The 20,732-nt window shown below is 39.6% G+C and overlaps 3 protein-coding genes across 3 annotated transcripts; all 3 read left to right on the forward strand.

The window, feature by feature from the left end:
- The first annotated feature begins 306 nt into the window (after positions 1 to 306).
- Positions 307 to 6,244, forward strand: oser1 (oxidative stress responsive serine-rich 1). The gene is made up of 4 exons (XM_044348303.1): positions 307 to 810; positions 2,543 to 2,652; positions 3,963 to 4,076; positions 4,747 to 6,244. The coding sequence occupies exons 2-4, from the start codon at positions 2,576 to 2,578 to the stop codon at positions 5,678 to 5,680; spliced, it is 1,125 nt and encodes a 374-aa protein (XP_044204238.1). The 5' UTR covers positions 307 to 810; positions 2,543 to 2,575; the 3' UTR covers positions 5,681 to 6,244.
- A 2,946-nt stretch (positions 6,245 to 9,190) lies between these two features.
- On the forward strand, positions 9,191 to 10,588 carry LOC122980489 (E3 ubiquitin-protein ligase TRIM35-like). Its single transcript, XM_044348548.1, has one exon. The coding sequence runs from the start codon at positions 9,191 to 9,193 to the stop codon at positions 10,586 to 10,588; it is 1,398 nt and encodes a 465-aa protein (XP_044204483.1).
- A 4,528-nt stretch (positions 10,589 to 15,116) lies between these two features.
- On the forward strand, positions 15,117 to 16,873 carry LOC122980490 (nuclear factor 7, brain-like). The gene is made up of 2 exons (XM_044348549.1): positions 15,117 to 15,332; positions 15,441 to 16,873. The coding sequence occupies exon 2, from the start codon at positions 15,458 to 15,460 to the stop codon at positions 16,871 to 16,873; it is 1,416 nt and encodes a 471-aa protein (XP_044204484.1). The 5' UTR covers positions 15,117 to 15,332; positions 15,441 to 15,457.
- The last annotated feature ends 3,859 nt before the right edge of the window (positions 16,874 to 20,732 follow it).

Consider the following 20,732-nt stretch of genomic DNA (forward strand, 5'->3'; position numbering starts at 1 on the left):
TAAAAGTAGAATTTATGGCAGAGCTGTTGTGTTGGATGGCATTAGATTGCACAGGTGTTCCTAATAAAGAGCTCGGTGATATCTTAATTAATAGTAAATTATCTTGGCTGGAAGGCTGGTTGATTCTAGTTGGTTCTGTGAGTTTGTGTCTTAATCTGTTGGCAGGAAAGTGCATGTGAAGAGGAGAGAAGTTCTCATATGGATCCTATTAACTGTGCCAAGCTTTGTTCTCCTGCACACGGCTGCATGCTGCCTGTTATATAACGGTGACGTAATTCTGACAGAACTCACGTCCTTGGCCTGAAATCTCTGAAACATGAAAAGTATTTAATGCTATTACATAAAGCCGCGGTGAGTTCAGCTGCTGTGTGAAAATATAATGTTAGTTTGAACATTTTCTAACTTGCAGGGTCGACATAAATAGCGGGGAGTGACGTCAGTGTGGGTTTTTTGGCCGGTGACGTCAGCAGCGCTGCGCGTTGTTGCAGAGTCACTGCGACCGTTTCGACTGTAAACAAGGCTGAGGACAGAAAAGTCGCGTATTAGGCCTTAAAATCTGCGCTGTTTATCTCTGTTGTTGTTCACGATTAATATTAATCCGCGATTGATACCGTGAGACGAGTCTGGACATCCGCGTGCCGTGTCTTTATTAAAGGTGCAGGTCGTGTTTTCGAGGAGAACCAGTCAGTCCCTGAAGCTAGCTTTAGCTTAGCCTCACTGGCTAGTCAACATCTGAGGGCCTGTTGCGAGTGAAACGCCCTTTATGCCCCGGGTATATCTTTCTTCACTGCGACCAGGATATCCTTAACCGTGAGTATCACCACCATTGTGTTTTTGTAAGATTTCAGAACTGCTCGGAACCGTTAACAATTAAAACCTACGTCCCGTGGCTAACTAGCCTGTTAGCCTAGCAGCTAACACAAGCGTTAGCCAGAAGGGTGGGAGGTGCTGATGTTTACAAGCAGAACTGGCCAATGTTGTCGCTGTTGTTTTGTTTAAGGATTATCGAATATATCTGTAATATGTCTACTGAAATATAATCTTTAAACACCACAAATGTTTGGCTACAATTTATTTCACGTCTTGTGTTTTGTAGTTATTTTTGGCTCCAGAAACGTGTTTGCTCATCATTCACAGGATGTGAGTCAGAATTAACAGTCTGGACAATTATACATGAGGAAATTGACAATCAATATATCTGACTATACCCCTGTTTTAAAGTACAGATTTACAGTTATTCCAGTATGTCTTAAACCAGCAGTCAGGTGTCCATATGAGCAATGAAAGAGGTTTTCCTCGCTGTAATCATTCCTCCTGTTCATACTGGATATTAAAAGATCCTTCAAATGTGCTTTCAATGGAAGTGATGGAGGCCAAAATCCACAGTGTGTCCACACAGTCATTTAAAAGTCTCTGTGAAGCTTATATTCAGCTTCATCAGTCTGAGTTAGTCATATCAAGTGGATATTTGACACATTTACAGTCTTTTTAGCATCAAATTCCCTCTTTGTGTTTCCTCGGACAGTGTTTCCCTGTTGAGCTGCAGGTGGAAGTATAGTAACAAAAAGAGGAACTTTGGCACTAAAAAGACTGTAACGTTGAAAGATATCTACTTGATTTGACTCATTTGGACGCTGAAGCTTCATATTAGCTTCAGATAAACTTTAAATACATTTTTGCACAGAAGGAGGACTGTGGATTTTGTCCTCCATCACTTCCATTGTAAGGTCATTATGAAGGGATCTTCTAATGGTCAGTATGAACAGGAGGAATGATTACAGCAAGAAAAACATGTTTAAATGTGTTTAAAGACAGATTCTCAATGATTGATTAGTTGTTTGGTCTATAAATGTCAGAAAATTGTGAAAAATGGTGATCCTTGTTTGCCAAAGCCCAAGATGACGTCTTCAAATGTCTTGTTTCTATTCAGTTTATTATCATAGACGACTAAAGAAACCAGAAAATATTCACATTTGAGAAGCTGGAATCAGAGAATTCATCCATTCAAAACAATGAATCAATTATCAAAATAGTTGACGATTATTTAGTAGCTGGCAACTAAGTGATTAATCGATCAACTAATTGTTGCAGCTTTACTTTAGTGATGACAGCACTAATAATGATAATAGCCATTTCCAATAAGCAAACAGGAGGACTCACATCTAGATGAGTTAATTACAGAGTATGTATGTAATAGTAATTGTAATGTATTTCACATTATTGTAGAGCAACAGAGAAACACCATTTCTAAAAGAGATGAGAGACTGAGCACATCTCAGGTGCTCTGAGAAAAAAATCGATAAATAATATTAGAAGCAGATGAGCTGAGAGGTCTGACATATATATGATGGGACAAGGCCGTTCAGACCTTTATAGACAAGCTGAGGAACCATAACGTCTATTCAAGTACACACTGGAAGCCAGTGTAGCGTTTTGAGGACAGGTGTAACATGCTCTGTTCACTGTTAGCCAACCAGCAGCCTATAACTGCGTGATAATCCATACTTCAGTGCTGAATCACTGCTGTGTGTTTGTGCTTTAGCTGGGTGGCTGGTCAGAGCGGCCTCCTCCCACCATGGAGGCAGGAGGGAAGGACTGCGAAGAGGAGACGCTGCAGACTGCCTTTAAGAAGCTGAGGGTGGATGCTGAGAGGTAAATATGAGCAAACCGCGCCGACCGAACCTCTGCTTTCTATCTACACTCTTGTTTTCTGCTGCTGTCATGGTTGTTTGTCGTCACCACATACCGTAAAATGCCAGATAATGACATCATCGGTGACGGTACGGTCATGATAAACCCGATGAAGTCATGAAATTTGAAAAATGCCATATCCAGGTCGGGATAAAAGTACAAACCCAAAAGGTTTTTGGAAAAGTCATGAAAAGAGCTGCACAGATATTTTTAGGAATATTAGTTTTAAATGTGACAGGTGTTTTATTTTGAAATCATGCAATAGTAGAGCAGAACTACCAAACGTACAGTATACTGTATATTATAGATTTCATGTCTCAAATGTATCTCTGTGTGAGAGTTTCATACAAAAACGATTCAAAGTGATTAACAGAAAACAGTAGAAAGTAAGTTATTACTTCAATAAAGAAAGTATTCATGCATAAAAACTCACACAAAACTAATTAAAAACTAAAATGTCAAAACCTTGAGGAATCTAATTTTGTAGCTAAGATTTAATTACAGTAAGATTTAAATCATTAATTTTGACACCAAGAGTTAATAGAATGAAAACTTGTTTTTCCCTTATTTAACGAGAGACCTGGCAAAGTGGGCAACAGAAACAGTTACCAGTTAAACCAGTTAATATGCACTAAAACAGTACAGACAGAATCCAGTGCAAGATGTATGAACAGATAGATTTTCAAATAAAGAAAAAAACACTAAATTTAAGAGCAACCACTGATGTGATCAAATCATCACAGTACAATTCTTATGAAAAAATCCATAAAATATAATATAAATGATCCGACTGCATTCAAATGTATTTTTAAATGATTGAAGTTGACATCTGGAGGATCTCCGTTTCGTTCTCTTTGGCGCCACCATGTGGCAATAAGCGGTAATTGCTGGTGTGTTGTTCTTTTGTGCAGATAACAGTAATAAATTACTCTTACTGGCTTTTTACTTGCAAGGCTTTTATTGCACTTACGGTATTTTAACAAGTGTAGTTGTCTGTCAGACGGAGAGGATACAACAAGACGCAGCAGAGACTGTTTATTTATGTTGTTTATCTCATTTTTGTGCTCTCGTTTCATTTCAGCTCATTGTGAGTCTCGACTATGTTTCGCTGCCGTTTATGGTTGCGTTGTGAGGAGCAGCGAGGGGGCGGGGCTCAGTCCTCTGTGTGTGTGTGTGTGTGTGTGTGTGTGTGTGTGATGCTGATGGTTCGGTGTTACTAAATGACATTCTTGCTCTGACAGAGTCCCTATAAGTTTCTCTCTTGTCTCCAGTGTCCCTGGAGCTGTGAGCGTTTCCGAGGCGTTGGCTCCCAGAGCGTCTCGAGCTTGTCTCGACAACAGCGGAGCGAAGCCCAAACTCAGCTGCCCCAAGGACAACTGGCATGGGTAGGTGGAGGTAGATGTGTCGTCTCGTGAACAGAAGGTTAAACTTTCAGGCTGTGGAATATCTTTCTTCTTCAGTCTCGGCAACAAAAAATAAATCAGTGATCTTCTCAATCAAATGGCTTGACTGTACTGGGTGGATTTCCCACTTGAGAAACTGGGAATAACGAACTTTGTGGCACTCTGTGACTTCCTCTGTTGTCCTAAAGGTCGATACAGTCGATCACACAGTTGTTGTCATTAATTTATACGTACGCTGATTCTGTCAGACGTCACGATCATAAAATAATGATTTGTTCAGTGATAGTGAACAGAAAAGAGGACGAAGAAGAAGAGATTTAACTTTCTCTCAGTTGTTCTGGTGTCTCACTGTGGATATTCATGTTTATGAAAACAACCTGGAAACACTACTGCAGTCCTACTGGTTAAGATCCGTTCCACATAACCATTGTTGCCATCTCCCTCTCTAGTCCTGTGTTTCCTGTCTTTATCTTGACTGTCACCATCAAGAAAAACAAAATGAAGATATAACAGTTTTAATAATAAGATGTAGACGTGTCTCACATGATTTTAAAGACTGTGATTGCGACATAATGTTGTTTTTTCCCCCATTGTTCCCTTTCCTCTTCTTCTCTTCTTCTGTTCCTCTTCCTATTTCTTCTTCTATGTTTAGCTGCATGAGGAAAACATCTCGAGGAGCATCCAGAACCCAACGGCGTCGGAGGTCCAAGTCCCCCATCCTCCACCCCCCGAAGTTCACCTACTGCAGCACCTCTGCAGCCTCTGCACTGTCGCCCCCTAGTGTCTGCCTGAAGCACCAGCGCCTGGCCATGCCAGAGCCTGCGGAGCCTCATCCCGCAGTCGATGGAAGAACGACCTCCTCTGTCGCCGTCACTGCCCAGAAAGAGCTCTCTCCTTCGGGCACCGCGGGCCACATTTCTCCCGTGGTGTTCGGAGCTGGAGCCGTGGTTTCCTCACCATCATTACAAGAGATCCCCGTTGTCATTACTACTGCTGCGACGTCATCCAGGCAGGATGGAGGAAGCTCTGGAGATGTTCGATCGAGCGAGGGGAACGGCTCGGAGAAAAGCGCCTGTGACGGAGCGGAATCCGGAGCGGGAGCGCCCGCGGAAGCTGCCGACTTCCGAGCTCTATCCAAGCTGCACAGCAGCGGTTCGGCAGAAGGCCCCCACATTCCCTGCTCCTCCTGTGCTCAGAGAAACCGCTCCGATTCCCCAAAAGGCCCTAAAGAGAGTACGCAGGGGGCCGAGTCTCAGTGCCAGTGCCAGCCCACCCATCACCTGAGCTGGAACGGCGTGGAGGTGTACTCCTTCACGGGGCTCCGCAACGTCATCTCAGAGTGCGAGAGGAGCCTGCCGAGCCAAGATGCACCCAGAACTCTCAGCGCCAACAGTAACGCCGCCGCAGCTTCGTCGCCTTCATCGTCATCGTCTCCGGCGTTGTCGTCAGGTTCCCCACGCTCGTGCTCGGAGCAGGCGCGAGCCTACGTCGATGACATCACAATAGAGGACCTTTCTGGTTACATGGAGTATTATCTATACATCCCCAAGAAGATGTCACACATGGCTGAGATGATGTACACTTAAATAAATATTATTATTATTATTATTATTATTATTATTATTATTATTATTATTATATCAGATAAGGAAATAATAAGATAAAGAGGTTTTTTTTTTCTGTTGTTGATGGAAAAGGCAGCCTCAGAGGAATGTCAGTAGTGGGTAGACGAATGAGTCAGGCATGAAAGTTGTAATTTAAATATACAACGTTAACTGATTTCTAACCCAGGTTGAAATGTTTCCATTTCCCTGCCCTCTCTTTAAACCTTCCCTTCATTTTACTAGAACTGACCAGAAACACAGGACCGCCAACTATTACTCATTAGTTCTGACTTTCTCCGCCTCCTTTTTTTTTTTTTTTTTTTTTTTTTTTTTTTGTGCTACATGGATCATTTGTTTTATTGATTTTTTTCAGTTTACAAATAAAGTTGCCAAAGCTCTTGGTGCAGTCTTGCAGAAGGAGATAATAGTAGGAATATGCAAACTTGTAATGCCAAGTGTGATTATGTTTGTGGTGTTGTGACCTTCAAAGTCACCTGTCTGGATTTCATTTCACTCAATAAAAGAAGCAAACTGTTTTTGTGGAAATGTTTGTCATCATTTCTTCCGTTAAAGTAGATACACAACAGCTTCTATTCCTGAAACACCTTCTCATCTAACTCATCCAGAAAGCAAATATGTTTATTTTGAAAAATGTTGAACTTGTTCTTTAGTGTTTTCTACATACTATAAACAATACATGCTGATGAAAATACTCCACAAGATGTGCAGTGCTGGAAGAAGTACTCAGATCCTTTCAGTAAAAGTACCAATACAGCAATGTAAAAATACTACATATTACAAGTAAAAGTCCTGCATGAAAAATCCTACAAAAGTAAAAGTACATAAGTATTATGAGCTTGATGTAGTTAAAGTATTGCAGTAAAAGTAGTGGTTTGGTCCCTCTGACTGATATATTATTATATATGACATCATTAGATTATTAATAGTGAAGCATCAGTGTTAGAGCAGCATGTTACTGTTGTAGCTGCTGGATGTGGAGCTAGTTTACACTACTTTATATACAGTTAGCTAGTTTAGTCCAGTGGTTCCCAACCTAGGGGTTGAGATGATTAATGGGAGAGGAAAGAAGAAAAAACAAAGTTCTGATACACAAATCTGTTTTCAGTTTTTCACTATTTGGTGATAGCATATTCCATTCTTGCCTTTCAGATAAGAATTGTAATGAAAGTAAAGTTTGCCTTTGCTTTTACAAGAAATATAGGCCCCTAACAATAATGATAAGGTGACAGAGGCAGGAAGTACAACATGTAATAAACATTTCTTCATTTGTGGTAAACACTTCTGTGAATATTCTCTTGAGAAAGTTTCACTCTGCAAAAGGAAAGTCAGATCTTCAGAAAATCAGGTTGTGTGGTTTTCACTCTGTGCTGTAGTTGCTTTTTGACCTATGAAGGATGAGATGTAGACATAGAAATTAGATGAACTTTTTAACATTGTGCTTCTATAATTACAGTAATAACTAAGTTGAAGAAGGTTTATCTTGCTGGAGCAGAAGGAAGCACATCTCCCATCATAGATGTAGATTGTGTTATGTGGTGTTTTCTACTTGTATATATTTTTGGAGGTGGTCTGATGGTTCGAGTCTGTGCTCACGTAGAGTGTCCCTGAATGAGGAAACCAAGCAAGAGAGCGGGGGTGGGTCGGTGATGCCTGTACAAAACAAAACTGAAAGATGACAAGAAGTTGTGGTTTGTGAAAGATGGAAGTAGCTTTTTAAGGGGGGACTGGACATTCAAGAAGAAGAAGAAAGAGCAAGCTGAGTTCAAAACAGCATCTACCTCTCTGTGACTAAAGAACAGAAACTTCATCTGGAAACTGACCGGCAACCTTTAGTTGAAGTGTAAGATGGAATAATTTAACTGTATCCTGAATATGAACGCTGAATCCTGCTTGGTGAGTTTTATAATTAAAAAACACATTTATCTGTGCTCAAGTATAAAATCCCTCAATATTGGTGGTCTTTAAATTATATATGTAATTCTCTTTGTCTCTGCATTTTGGTGAGGTTGAATTTGATAAGATTACATTTTCCACTCCTTGCTGTTCATCCCTTGTGAAGTTCATTTGAAATTTATTATTATTATCCACAAGTTGTTTACATCTGTGGAAATAAACTGTCAAGAAAATGGTACATTAATGGGTATGTTCCTCTGTTAATAAGGACACTTAAGCCATAAGTAAATGTTGTAAGTTAAGACTAATTTTTAAAGAAGGAGAGACTTCAAGATGCATTTTTAATGGCAGGAAAAAATGTATTGAACAGCTGAATATTAATACATTATAACAGCAAAAAGCAACACTTGCTGCAAATAAGGTGAGAGAGGAATGCCGGCAGAAAACTGCTGATTGTGTAAATTTGGCAATTAAAAAACTGTTTTGTAATTAGTTCATTTACTTATTTCACCACTCAATGCTCTCTCCGTGTCTCCCACATCCAGAGCTCTTAAACTTTAAACTTGATGCAGCAGATTGAAACATTATACTCAAAAAGTGCATTCAGGTCTAACTCTGTCCCATAATGAAGGATAAGTGGAAATCACTTTAAGTTTTGGCCAAATCAAAGTGAAATTAATATTATAGATTAAATGTTATCTGTGATAAATACCAATAGATTAATTAATCTTATTTTATTTGTTTTATACAAAGTATTTTTTCATTAGTTTTTAGTTTTGTTTTTTTTTTTAAAAAGATTTGAAATAAACTTTGATATATTGTAACAAACTCCCATCCCATAAGTAACCCTAACCTATTGCACCATTACAAATTTACAGTATGACATATAAAATGAATGATAAGTACGATAAAAGACTAATCAATTTTCTAATCAGTGTTCTAATATCTGCAGTACCAGCATTGTTAAACAACTTGGCAGCAAATCAGGTAGTTAGTGAAAGGACGGTGCTTTTTATTGCCAATTTAACCCAAAACTCGGAACATAACCTGCTCCAGACCAGGTTAAGTTTGCAGCATAAGTTACCATGGTGATCTAGCCAGGTTAAAAGAGAGACACCTTTGTGACATTGAAAACCCTGGCTTGAGGCTCAACATACCTCGCTAACACACTAATCTCGCTTTGTAGTATAACCCTCAGGTTAGAACAGAGTGGTATTAAGTCTCCAACAGCAAGTTTTCATAGTAACATCTCCAGAAGGGAGGTGCACCCATCAAGTCTGCAGGAGCCCAGCAGACACTCAGCATTGAAACAGTTTTATTGGTTGCAATATACGCTGTATGCATTTAAAATGTAAATATTCTTTGAATGTTTGCCTGCTTTATTTTGCCTAATGTCTTAGAGTGGAAGGAAAAGTTTTTGCAAGTGTTGCAATAAAGGGAATTTAAGATACAGTGATTCACAACTTAAAATGAATGTGGGTGGAGGGTAAATGTCAGTGAGGTTAGTAGAGGAGGGAGGGGAGTCATGACTGACTGTACTAACTGTCTGCTGTGTTTTCAGCTTCACTCAGAGACAAAATGGCTTCCAGATCAGAGGAGGATCTCTGCTGTCAGGTCTGTCATGACGTCTTTAGAGATCTTGTTGTTCTGTCATGTAGCCACAGCTTCTGTAAAGACTGTCTGAAAAGCTGGTGGAGAGAGAAACCAACACATGAGTGTCCAGTTTGTAAGAGAAGATCTTCAAGGCCAGAACCACCTCGTAACCTGGTGTTAAAGAACCTGTGTGAGTCCTTCTTACAGGACGGAGATCAGAGAGCTTCAGAGGCTCTCTGCAGTCTGCACTCCGAGACACTCAAACTCTTCTGTCTGGACCATCAGCAGCCGGTGTGTCGCATCTGCAGAGATTCAGAAAAACACACCAACCACAGATTGAGACCCGTTGATGAATCTGCACGACAACACAAGAAGGAACTTGAGGAAACTCTGAAGCTCTTAAAGGAGAAGTTAAAGGTTTGTGAACGAGTTAAAGTGAAGTTTGATCAAACAGCAGAACACATTAAGGTCCAGGCCGGACACACAGAGAGACAGATTAAGGAGCAGTTTAAGAAGCTTCACCAGTTTCTAGAAGAGGAAGAGGAGGCCAGGATGGCTGCTCTGAGGGAGGAAGAGGAGCAGAGGAGTCAGATGATGAAGGAGAAGATTGAGGCTCTGAGCAGAGAGATAGCAGCTCTTTCACACACAGTCAGGGCCACAGAGGAGGAGCTGAAAGCTGAAGACGTCTCATTCCTGCACAACTACAAGGCTGCAGTGGAAAGAGTCCAGCGCTGCCCCCTGCTGGATGATCCACAGCTGCTCTCAGGAGCTCTGATAGACCAGGCCAAACACCTGGGCAACCTGACCTTCAACATCTGGAACAACATGAAGGAGATGGTCTCATACACTCCTGTCATTCTGGATGCAAACACTGTTTATCCAGAACTCATCCTGTCTGAAGATCTGACCAGTGTGAGATTTGGAGGAGAGAAACAGCAGCTTCCTGATAATCCAGAGAGGTTTAACACCATTTCCTCTGTCCTGGCCTCTGAGGACTTTAACTCAGGGACTCACAGCTGGGATGTCGAGGTTGGAGACAATACATACTGGTCACTAGGTGTGTTATCAGAGTCTGTCCAGAGGAAGGGAGACATACGGTCTGGATTATGGGCAATATGTTTCTATAATGATAAATACTCAGCATGGTCACCACCAGGTCTTCACACTGATCTCCCATTGAAGAAGAAGCTCCAGAGGATCAGAGTGAATCTGGACTGGAACAGAGGAAATCTGTCGTTCTCTGATCCTGATACTAACACCAAAATACACAGCTTCACACACACTTTCACTGACAGACTGTTTCCATACATTTACACTTGGGATAAAGTCCCACTAAAGATTTTGCCCCTGAAGGTCTCTGTGACAGTAGAACAGAGCAGTTAGAGACAATGATGATGGTTCTTATAATTACTCTCATTTATTTCTTAAAGGAAAAAGTCACTGAATTTAACCTCTGAAGTTGAAGAATATGTTCATATTGTTTCACTTGTTGCTGTTTTTGTCAAACATAAAATGATTTGACTTATTTTCTGATCTTTATATTTGGTCTCTTCAGCCTTTAGTTTTTTTTATTGATACTGTGTCATTTTAAATGGTTGTTAATGTTTTCTGATGTTGACTTTGTGAGGAGCCATGAAGACCAGCAGCCAAGAATCAATAACTGCATGATGAACTTTATTTTAAATTCAAGTTCAGATTATAGAGTTACATTAAATGTAATTCATTGTTTAACTAAATATACAGTATGTAAAACTCTATATGAAATAATTCAAAATATTTGTAAAGGTTTTCATTTGATGTGATGAAGTCAAAATAAAAAGTAAAATGTTTTTATTCAGTTTTCGTCAGTTGAATTCTGTCATTTAATCAGAGGAGGGGTTTTTATTTAAGGTGGACATGTGAGCTTGGGTTCATCACCAAGATTTAAGAGCTGATGTTTCCTCTGCTGTTTATCTCTGAATAAGACATAAGGATAAAGAAATAAGGAATAAGAATAAGAAAAGCTGCTAAATGTAGAAAATGTAAATGATTGCTGATGTGTGCTGATGTTCATGTCACCTGTAACCTGCTGTGAGTCTTCAGCTGGAAAACTTTGTGTGGAAGGAATATGTTCAGATTTACTTTCATCATGTTTTAGTTCTGACCTTCATTTTATCAAAAGTAACAATTCACACAGACTCTACAGGATCCATCACGTTTTTTTAACTATTTGTCTCGTTTCTCTGTTTCTGTTAGTAAATTGTCTCCACAGGTATCCTTCAAATCACACAAATTTCCTGCTGTCTATATGTTGTACTCAGTACCAACATAATGGTGCCCCGTGTGAGGCCCTCAATATATCAGCCTTTTTTGGAATATTTATGCACAATAATCAATAGTTAATCATTTTTGAATGATTAGTTATTAATAATTAATGTACCTGTACAGGAACATTCAAACACACACAGGTCAGACTGGACTCCCTCCTTGACATTCAGCATACCAGTCTGTACCATTTCACTAGATAACTCCAACCTCTTTGAGTGAGCCTATTAACCTAACCACCTTTCCTTTTTCTTTTGTTTTCTTTTCTTGATTTTGTGTTGTTATTGTTGATGACCAAAGAGCAGCAAAGGATTGTGTAGGTTAATACCTTGTGTACCTAGATGTAGCTAGAACTCTGCCCAGACATTGCCTCAATAACTGCCCAGACAAGCCTTTGTTAAACTCAGGAACTGTTGAACTGTACAGACTCTCTAGCTTTTCCTCAGGGATTAAGGACTCTTTGTTTCAGGGACATGGACTGTGTAACCCACAGGTCACGCCTCCTGCGTGGACTAGTTCACCCTTGGGTTGCTCTGAAGACTGCGGCCAGCAGCCCACTCTTCTGACCAAACGGGGGGGTTTTTTTCCTGCCACATGAGATTCTATCACAAACACTGGGCAAGAAGAAAGCATAGCAGACAATAATAGCAATGCAAACTGTTAATCACATTTGTGGTTTCACACACAGACAACTCATCTGACTCTATCTGTGTGACAGTACATGTCTTGTAGTTATCTGACCTATCTGACCATGGTAGTGTAACTGTGATGTGCATTGGTGTTTTCACTGTTATATGGTAAAAGTGGTGTTTCTGTTCAGCCATTATTTGGACTGCTGTTAAGAAGAAGCTGTCAATTGCAGTTGTTATTTGCTGTGCTGATAGACGTTTCCTTTATTGGATACATGTTTTCCAATTTTTTTGGCTTCTATTTGGGGTTTGCAGTCCCCACGTTTAAGGTACATATTTAACTCTGCTGTGTGATATTGTTATGGGGTAATAGATTATTTGTACCTCACTGGTGAGAGTTAGTCTGTGAGGGGTGAAACTGATTTGACTTTAATTTTATTTTTTATTTTGACTTGAACATGGTTCATTGAGAATGGCTTCCAAGCTACTGTTAGTCACAGTAATATTATTTATTATTATTATTGTATTTTCTTTTATTTTTTTAGTTCCAGTACTAGAATAAACCCTCTATTGATGTGGTTTAAACTCAAGCTGTTTATTGATCATTTCATAGAGGCAACTCTCCAAAGTAGAGGCGACTTATTCCTGCAACTGTCGGGGAAGGGAATAAGGGGAGCATTTAGGTGATATTACACACGAGTACAGGTACAGAGGTAACACACTAGACTATAACCCCTGTCAGGTAAACCCTGTGACACTGAAAATTCCTGAAGTTCTACTCTTCCTAGCACCACAGCACCTTGTAGGTCTGAGTCGAATTGTGTTGGGTGGCCAGGACTAGATCTTGGTCTTGATGCCGTCTGGTGATAGTAGCACTGTTCCCCTACTACACAGGTACAGGTTCTCCCTGTCACACTTACACATCTGATGGTCACATAGCGTGGAACACAGCGCCGCTCTGCCCCACGTTATCTACCATCAGACACATCACTTCATTATATCTGCCATCCTTAAGATTGCATGACGTCATATCACGAGATCACATCAGTCATCCTAAATCTCATGCGACATCATCTTCCCAGACCATCTTGCCCACACACACACACAGAGACACACATATACCCATCTACACTCCCATATTCATACACACACACACGCACGCTCCCGCTTGCATGCGTTTTCACTGTATGTAGCTGTTGTTGTTGCTTAGGTAGAATTAGATTTTAGGATAGTGAAATGATGATATTGGTCAAAGCATCAGCTAACTTTGTTAACTTTGCCATTGTTTAATAAACACTGTTATATCTTTAAAGAGAAGTCTTCTGTGATTATTGTTCTCATTTACTGTGGAAAGTGGCTGATTGAGAGAGTCAGAGCTTAGACTCGAACCTTCGCTGTTCTTCTTTATATCTTTATAAATGTCAGTGTCTCTCAGATATTGACATTCTTAAAGTGAACACCCCTTTTGAGACTGACTTCACTGTTTTGGTTATTGGTCCCTGACATCAGGGTGATGCCCCATAGTTATTGATTTACAATTATAACTTTATTTATTTTTAATAATTAATAATTATCTTTGGTAATTATTAATTATTACTAATAACCAAACCGCTGCTACTGAGTCCCAACAGTATCTATAATGATGGATCAATAATCGTATGTATAAAATGGATCAAGTCGCTCTTAAAATAGCCATTTCCTGTCTTACCCCTTTCCTACAATATTCCATCATACCCCTTACTTATAACAGTCCATGATACCCTTTCCTTTAATATACCAGGGTATCCCTTCCTTATAATACACAGGGTCCCCCTTACAGACAATATTCCCAGCTGCACTTGTATAACAGCACACACACAAACACACACGATTACAGTAAAATAAAATACAGAGGACATTACCTCAGTGTAATCAATGGTGTCTACAGCCCTGTTTTAAAATCATTGTAATTTGTGAATTTGGTATCACTGGTTTGTAGTTGTCCCACAGGTTTAAGATAACAGCTGTTCAAATGTTCGGCCACTAGATGGAGACATTGAACCACAAACTGCAGGAGGGTTTCATGGCCTGATCTGGACTGAATATAAAGCAGAGTTTATGTAAACATGGTAAAATGACCTCCAGGTGTTATTGCAGCTAATGTTATTACTAATGTACTATACTAGTAATACTATGATAATGTATTATACTAGTGCACTTGATAGATACACTAGCGCACTTTGTTGGACGTAGAAGTAGAAGTTACTGTTAATTTTTTAAGTAGTTCTTTGATTTGACTCGACTTACAGCCCCCTTTTCCTCTGTTGTAAATGGTGTTGCTTTTTGTTTGTTTTCACAAACAATAAATAGCTTTAACTGAAGGATTTCACTGGTATTTTTAAATTGTGGCAAAAAAAAAGAAATTACATTTAGATTTTGTTATTTCTCTCTCTCTCTCTCTCTCTCTCTCTCTATATATATATATATATATATATATATATATATATATATATATATATATATATATATATATATACTTTTTGTCTATAGTGTTGTGTTCAGCCTTTATAGTCTGATGCTCTGTTGGTTGAGCATGTTGGATAGACAGTGTTTTACTGTTATTGACTTTGTGATACGAAACTTTGCAAAGTAAACTGGTTGCTTGTTTTTCAGTTTGTGTTTGTTCTTTTTTCTTCTTCTAACTTTTCATTCATCAATTTTTCTGGGAAAAGATGGCCCACCCAAAATACAATTTCTGCCTACACCACTGCTACATGAACCTTAAGTTCCTGCACAATAAAAGCTCCATCGCAACAGAACCACTGCCCCTCTGAATGACGGTTTATTTTTTAAGCTTTATAAAGGTCATGATGTTCTGTACTGTACAGATAAAACCTGTTAGTCTGTGATCTGAAGATATGATGGTAGGTGTGTTTTTGAACACCGGAATGAAACACACCCTGTGTTACATGTGAAGCGACAGCATTTATTAGAGGAGGTCTGACAAAGCTCCACCCCTCACCTGACTCACCTGAGACAAAGCAGGAAACAGTTTATTCTTCATCTCTAAGGAGACACACAGACTGAAAAACAGACGATCAGATTCACCTTCAGACCAAACTAACAACTTCCTCTGAGTGAGTACAGCTACACGAGAGAAAAGTGGAAAACTAGAACTCGGCTGCTTCAACCTGCTGACTCTCCACACACTGAATGTGAGTTTGACTAAAAACTGCAGTCAAAGTGAAAGTAATGTCAGTGAAATTAGTAGAGGAGGGAGGGGAGCCATGACTGACTGTACTAACTGTCTGCTGTGTTTTCAGCTTCACTCGGAGACAAAATGTCTTCCAGATCAGAGGAGGATCTCTGCTGTCCGGTCTGTCATGACGTCTTTAGAGATCCTGTTGTTCTGTCATGTAGCCACAGCTTCTGTAAAGACTGTCTGAAGAGCTGGTGGAGAGAGAAACAAACACGTGAGTGTCCAGTTTGTAAGAGAAGATCTTCAAAGGAAGAACCACTTTGTAACCTGGTGTTAAAGAACCTGTGTGAGTCCTTCTTACAGGACAGAGATCAGAGAGCTTCAGAGGCTCTCTGCAGTCTGCACTCTGAGAAACTCAAACTCTTCTGTCTGGACCATCAGCAGCCAGTGTGTCTCGTCTGCAGAGATTCAGAACAACACACCAACCACAGATTCAGACCCATCAGTGAAGCTGCACGACAACACAAGAAGGAACTTGAAGAAACTCTGATGTCCTTAAAGGAGAAGTTAAAGGTTTGTGAAGAAGTTAAAGTGAAGTTTGATCAAACAGCAGAACACATTGAGGTCCAGGCCCGACACACAGAGAGACAGATTAAGGAGCAGTTTAAGAAGCTTCACCAGTTTCTAGAAGAGGAAGAGGAGACCAGGATGGCTGCTCTGAGGGAGGAAGAGAAACAGAAGAGTCAGATGATAAAGGAGAAGATGGAGGCTCTGAGCAGAGAGATAGCAGCTCTTTCACACACAGTCAGAGCCACAGAGGAGGAGCTGAGAGCTGAAGACGTTTCATTCCTGCACAACTACAAGGCTGCAGTGGAAAGAGTCCAGCGCTGCCTCCTGCTGGATGATCCACAGCTGCTCTCAGGAGCTCTGATAGACCAGGCCAAACACCTGGGCAACCTGACCTTCAACATCTGGAACAACATGAAGGAGATGGTCTCCTACACTCCTGTCATTCTGGATCCAAATACTGCTGGTCCAGAATTCATCCTGTCTGAAGATCTGACCAGTGTGAGAGTAGGAGGAGAGATACAGCAGCTTCCTGATAATCCAGAGAGGTTTAATTATTATCTCTCTGTCCTGGGCTCTGAGGGCTTTAACTCAGGGACTCACAGCTGGGATGTCGAGGTTGGAGACAATACAAACTGGTCACTGGGTGTGTTATCAGAGTCTGTCCAGAGGAAGGGAATCATACAGTCTGGATTATGGACAATCATGTTCAATGAAGGTAAATATGCAGCACGCTCACCATCAGCTCCAGACACTGTTCTTCCAGTGAAGAAGAAGCTCCAGAGGATCAGAGTGAATCTGGACTGGAACAGAAGAAATCTGTTGTTCTCTGATCCTGATACCAACACACACATACACACCTTCAAACACACTTTCACTGACAGACTGTTTCCATACATTAGCACTGTGAATGAACTGAAGATTTCCCCACTGAAGGTCTCTGTGACAGTAGAACAGAGCAGTTACAGACAAAGAGGATGGTTCTTTTAATTACTTTCATTTATTTCTTAAAGGGAAAAGTCGCTGAATTTAACCTCTGAAGCTTCTGTCCTCCTGCTGTCTCATTATCCCAAAATATGTTCATGTTGTTTCACTTGTTGCTATTTTTGTCAAACATAAAATGATTTGACTTATTTTCTGATCTTTATATTTGGTCTCTTCAGCCTTTAGTTTTTTATTGATACTGTGTCATTTTAAATGGTTGTTAATGTTTTCTGATGTTGACTTTGTGTGGAGCCATTAAGACCAACAGCCAAGAATCAATTACTGCATGTTGAACTTTATTTTAAATTCTAGTTCAAATGATAAAATTTACAAACATTAAATGTAATTAACTGTTTAATTAAATATACTGTATGTAAAACTGTATATGAAATAATTTGAAATATTTGTTAAGGTTTTAATTTGATGTGATGAAGTCAAAATAATTCTGTCTGTAAAAGTGTTTTTATTCAGTTTTCATCAGTTTGAATTCTGTCATTTAATCAGAGGAGGAGTTTTATTCAAGGTGGACATGTGAGTTTTAAGGTGGACATGTGAGTTTTAAAGTGGATGTGAATTTGGGTTCATGTTGGTGATTTAAGAGCTGAAGTTTTCTCTGCTGTTTCTCTCTGAATAAGAAAACCTGCTAAATGTAGAAAATGTAAATGATTCCTGATGTTTGCTGGATGTTCATGTAACCTGTAACCTGCTGTGATTCTTTTTTACTGGAAAACCTTGTGTGGAAAGCAATAAAAAGTGAAGCAGGAAATGTGTTCAGATTTATTGTCATCATGTTTTAGTTCTGACCTCCTTTTAATCATATGTAACAATACACACAGACTCTACAGGATCCATCACGTTTTTTAACTATTTGTCTCTTTTCTCTCTGTTTCTGTTAGTAAATTGTATCTACAGGAAGCCTTCAAATCACACAAATCTCCTGCTGTCTATATTTTTCTAAATTAAAATAGTCCTTTCATACGATATTCCATCATACCCCTTACTTATAATAGTCCATGATACTCCATTCCTTTAATATTCCAGGGTATCCCTTACTTATAATATACAGGGTACCCCTAACTGACAGTATTCCCAGCTGCACTTGTGTAATAGCACACACACACACACACACACACACACACACACACACACACATGATTACAGTAAAATAAAATACAGAGGACATTACCTCAGTATGATCAATGGTATCTACAGCCCTGTTTTAAAATCATTGTAATTTGTGAATTTGATATCACTGGTTTGTAGTTGTCCCACAGATTTGAGATAACAGCTGTTAAAATGTTCGGCCACTAGATGGAGACATTGAACCACAAACTGCAGGAGGGTTTCATGGTCTGATCTGGACTGAATATAAAGCAGAGTTTATGTAAATATAGTAAAATGACCTCCAGGTGTTATTGCAGCTAATGTTATTACTAATGTACTATACTAGTAATACTATAATAATGTATTATACTAGTGCACTTGATGGATTCAACATGATTTCTCCACTTTGGCCGCAAACTGGTATTTGTTTTGGAAGAAGAAGTTACTGTTTGTTTTCACAAACAATAAATGGTTTTAACTGAAGGATTTCACTGGTATTTTTTTTTATTGCATTTAGATTTAGTTATTTCCCCATATATACAGCAGCATAAAATCCAGATAATAGAAACAAAACAGATGTGACAGAAGAGCTCAAGAGGCTTATACAACAGACCTCCCCACAACTTATTCTGCAAAAAATTCAATTCAATTCAATTCTATTCAGTTTTATTTATATAGTGCCAAATCACAACAAAAGTAATCTAAGGGCACGTTTCACACAGAGCAGGTCTAGATGGTACTCTTTAATTTAAAGAGAGACCCAACAATTCCCCCATGAGCAAGCACTTTCAGTAAGGAAAAAGGGGGGGGGGGGGGGGGGGGGGGGGGGGGACAAACTGCAGGAACCAATGTATACCTCAAAGTGTTGCAGAGACCACAGTGGGGCTAGTGTCTCCTTCTCATGGCAATGTGCTTGAACTGATGCTTGTTGAATTTGTGGGAGAAGTAACTGATGGGATGCTCTATCCCATCAGCATCCTCCTGCATTAACACAGCCCTGGCACCTACAGCGCTGGCATCAACCTCTAACTTAAAAGGCTGGGAGAAATTAGGGGCAGTGAGTACAGGAGCGTGGCACAGGAGGGCTTTCACACTCTCAAAAGCGTGTTGGCACTCCGGGGTCCACCTATACTCTGCTTTAGGGCCGGTGAGACTAGTCAGGGGATGAACCACTGTGGAGAAGTTCCTACAGAAACTTCTGTAGTAGCCTGTCACCCAAAGGGCACGCCTGGTGGTGGGAACAGGGAACTCAGTTATAGTGCTAACTTTTGCCTCAATGGGATGAACCTGACCCTGACCGACTTGCCTGCATAGGTATCTCAAGGTGCCCTTCTCAAACTCACATTTTGCCAGATTTAGAGTGAGGGAGGCTCGCGCAAGACGACAGAGCACACGCACGCTCCCGCTTGCATGCATTTTCACTGTATATAGCTGTTGTTGCTTAGGTAGAATTAGATTTTAAGATAGTGATTTATTGGTCAAAGCATCAGCTAACTTTGTTAACTTTGCCATTGTTTAATAAACACTGTTATATCTATAAGAGAAGTCTTCTGTGATTATTGTGCTCATTTATTGTGAAAAGTGGCTGATTGAGAGAGTCAGAGCTTAGACTCAAACCTTCACTGTTCTTCTTTATATCTTTATAAATGTCAGTGTCTCTCAGATATTGACATTCTTAAAGTGAACACCCCTTTTGAGACTGACTTCACTGTTTTGGTTATTGGTCCCTGACATCAGGGTAATGCCCCATAGTTATTGATTTACATTTATAACTTTATTTATTTTTCATAATTAATAATGATCTTTGGTAATTATTAATTATTACTAATAACCAAACTGCTCCTACTGAGTCCCAACATTATCTATATAGATGGATCAATAATCGTATGTATAAAATGGATCAAGTCGCTCTTAAAATAGCCATTTCCTGTCTTACCCCTTTCCTACAATGTTCCATCATACCCCTTACTTATAATAGTCCATGATACCCTTTCCTTTAATACTCCAGGGTATCCCTTACTTATAATATACAGGGTACCCCTAACTGACAGTATTCCCAGCTGCACTTGTATGACAGTACACACACACACACACACACACACACAAACACACACAATTACAGTAAAATAAAACACAGAGGACATTACTTCAGTATGATCAATAGTATCTACAGCCCTGTTTTAAAATCATTGTAATTTGGGAACTTGGTATCACTGGTTTGTAGTTGTCCCACAGGTTTGAGATAACAGCTGTTCAAATGTTCGGCCACTAGATGGAGACATTGAACCACAAACTGCAGGAGGGTTTCATGGCCTGATCTGGACTGAATATAAAGCAGGGTTTATGTAAACATATTAAAATGACCTCCAGGTGTTATTGCAGCTAATGTTATTACTAATGTACTATACTAGTAATACTATAATAATGTATTATACTACTGCACTTGATGGATTCAACCTGATGTCTCCACTTAGGTCACAAACTGGTATTTGTGTTGGAAGTAGAAGTTACTGTTAATATTTTAAGTAGTTCTTTGATTTGGCTCCACCTGCAGCCCCCTTTTCATTTGTTGTAAATTGTGTTGCTTTTAGTTTATTTTCACAAACAACTGAACTGAAGGATTTCCCTGTTTTGTTTTTTTTAAATTGTAGTAAAAAAAACATTACATTTACATTTTGTTATTTCCCCATATACACAGCAGCATAAAAAACACGTAATAGAAACGAAACAGATGTGACAGAAGAGCTCAAGAGGCTTATAC

This window comes from Thunnus albacares, chromosome 4 (assembly GCF_914725855.1).
Source record: "Thunnus albacares chromosome 4, fThuAlb1.1, whole genome shotgun sequence".
NCBI lineage: Eukaryota > Metazoa > Chordata > Actinopteri > Scombriformes > Scombridae > Thunnus > Thunnus albacares.

Excerpts from the sequence above, each read along its gene's own strand:
- oser1 (XM_044348303.1), top strand. The coding sequence starts at position 2,576 with ATGGAGGCAGGAGGGAAGGACTGCGAAGAGGAGACGCTGCAGACTGCC. Across the intron at positions 2,653-3,962 it reads CTGAGGGTGGATGCTGAGAG|TGTCCCTGGAGCTGTGAGCG; the intron begins GTAAATATGAGC and ends TCTTGTCTCCAG. Across the intron at positions 4,077-4,746 it reads CCCAAGGACAACTGGCATGG|CTGCATGAGGAAAACATCTC; the intron begins GTAGGTGGAGGT and ends TTCTATGTTTAG.
- LOC122980489 (XM_044348548.1), top strand. The coding sequence starts at position 9,191 with ATGGCTTCCAGATCAGAGGAGGATCTCTGCTGTCAGGTCTGTCATGAC.
- LOC122980490 (XM_044348549.1), top strand. The coding sequence starts at position 15,458 with ATGTCTTCCAGATCAGAGGAGGATCTCTGCTGTCCGGTCTGTCATGAC.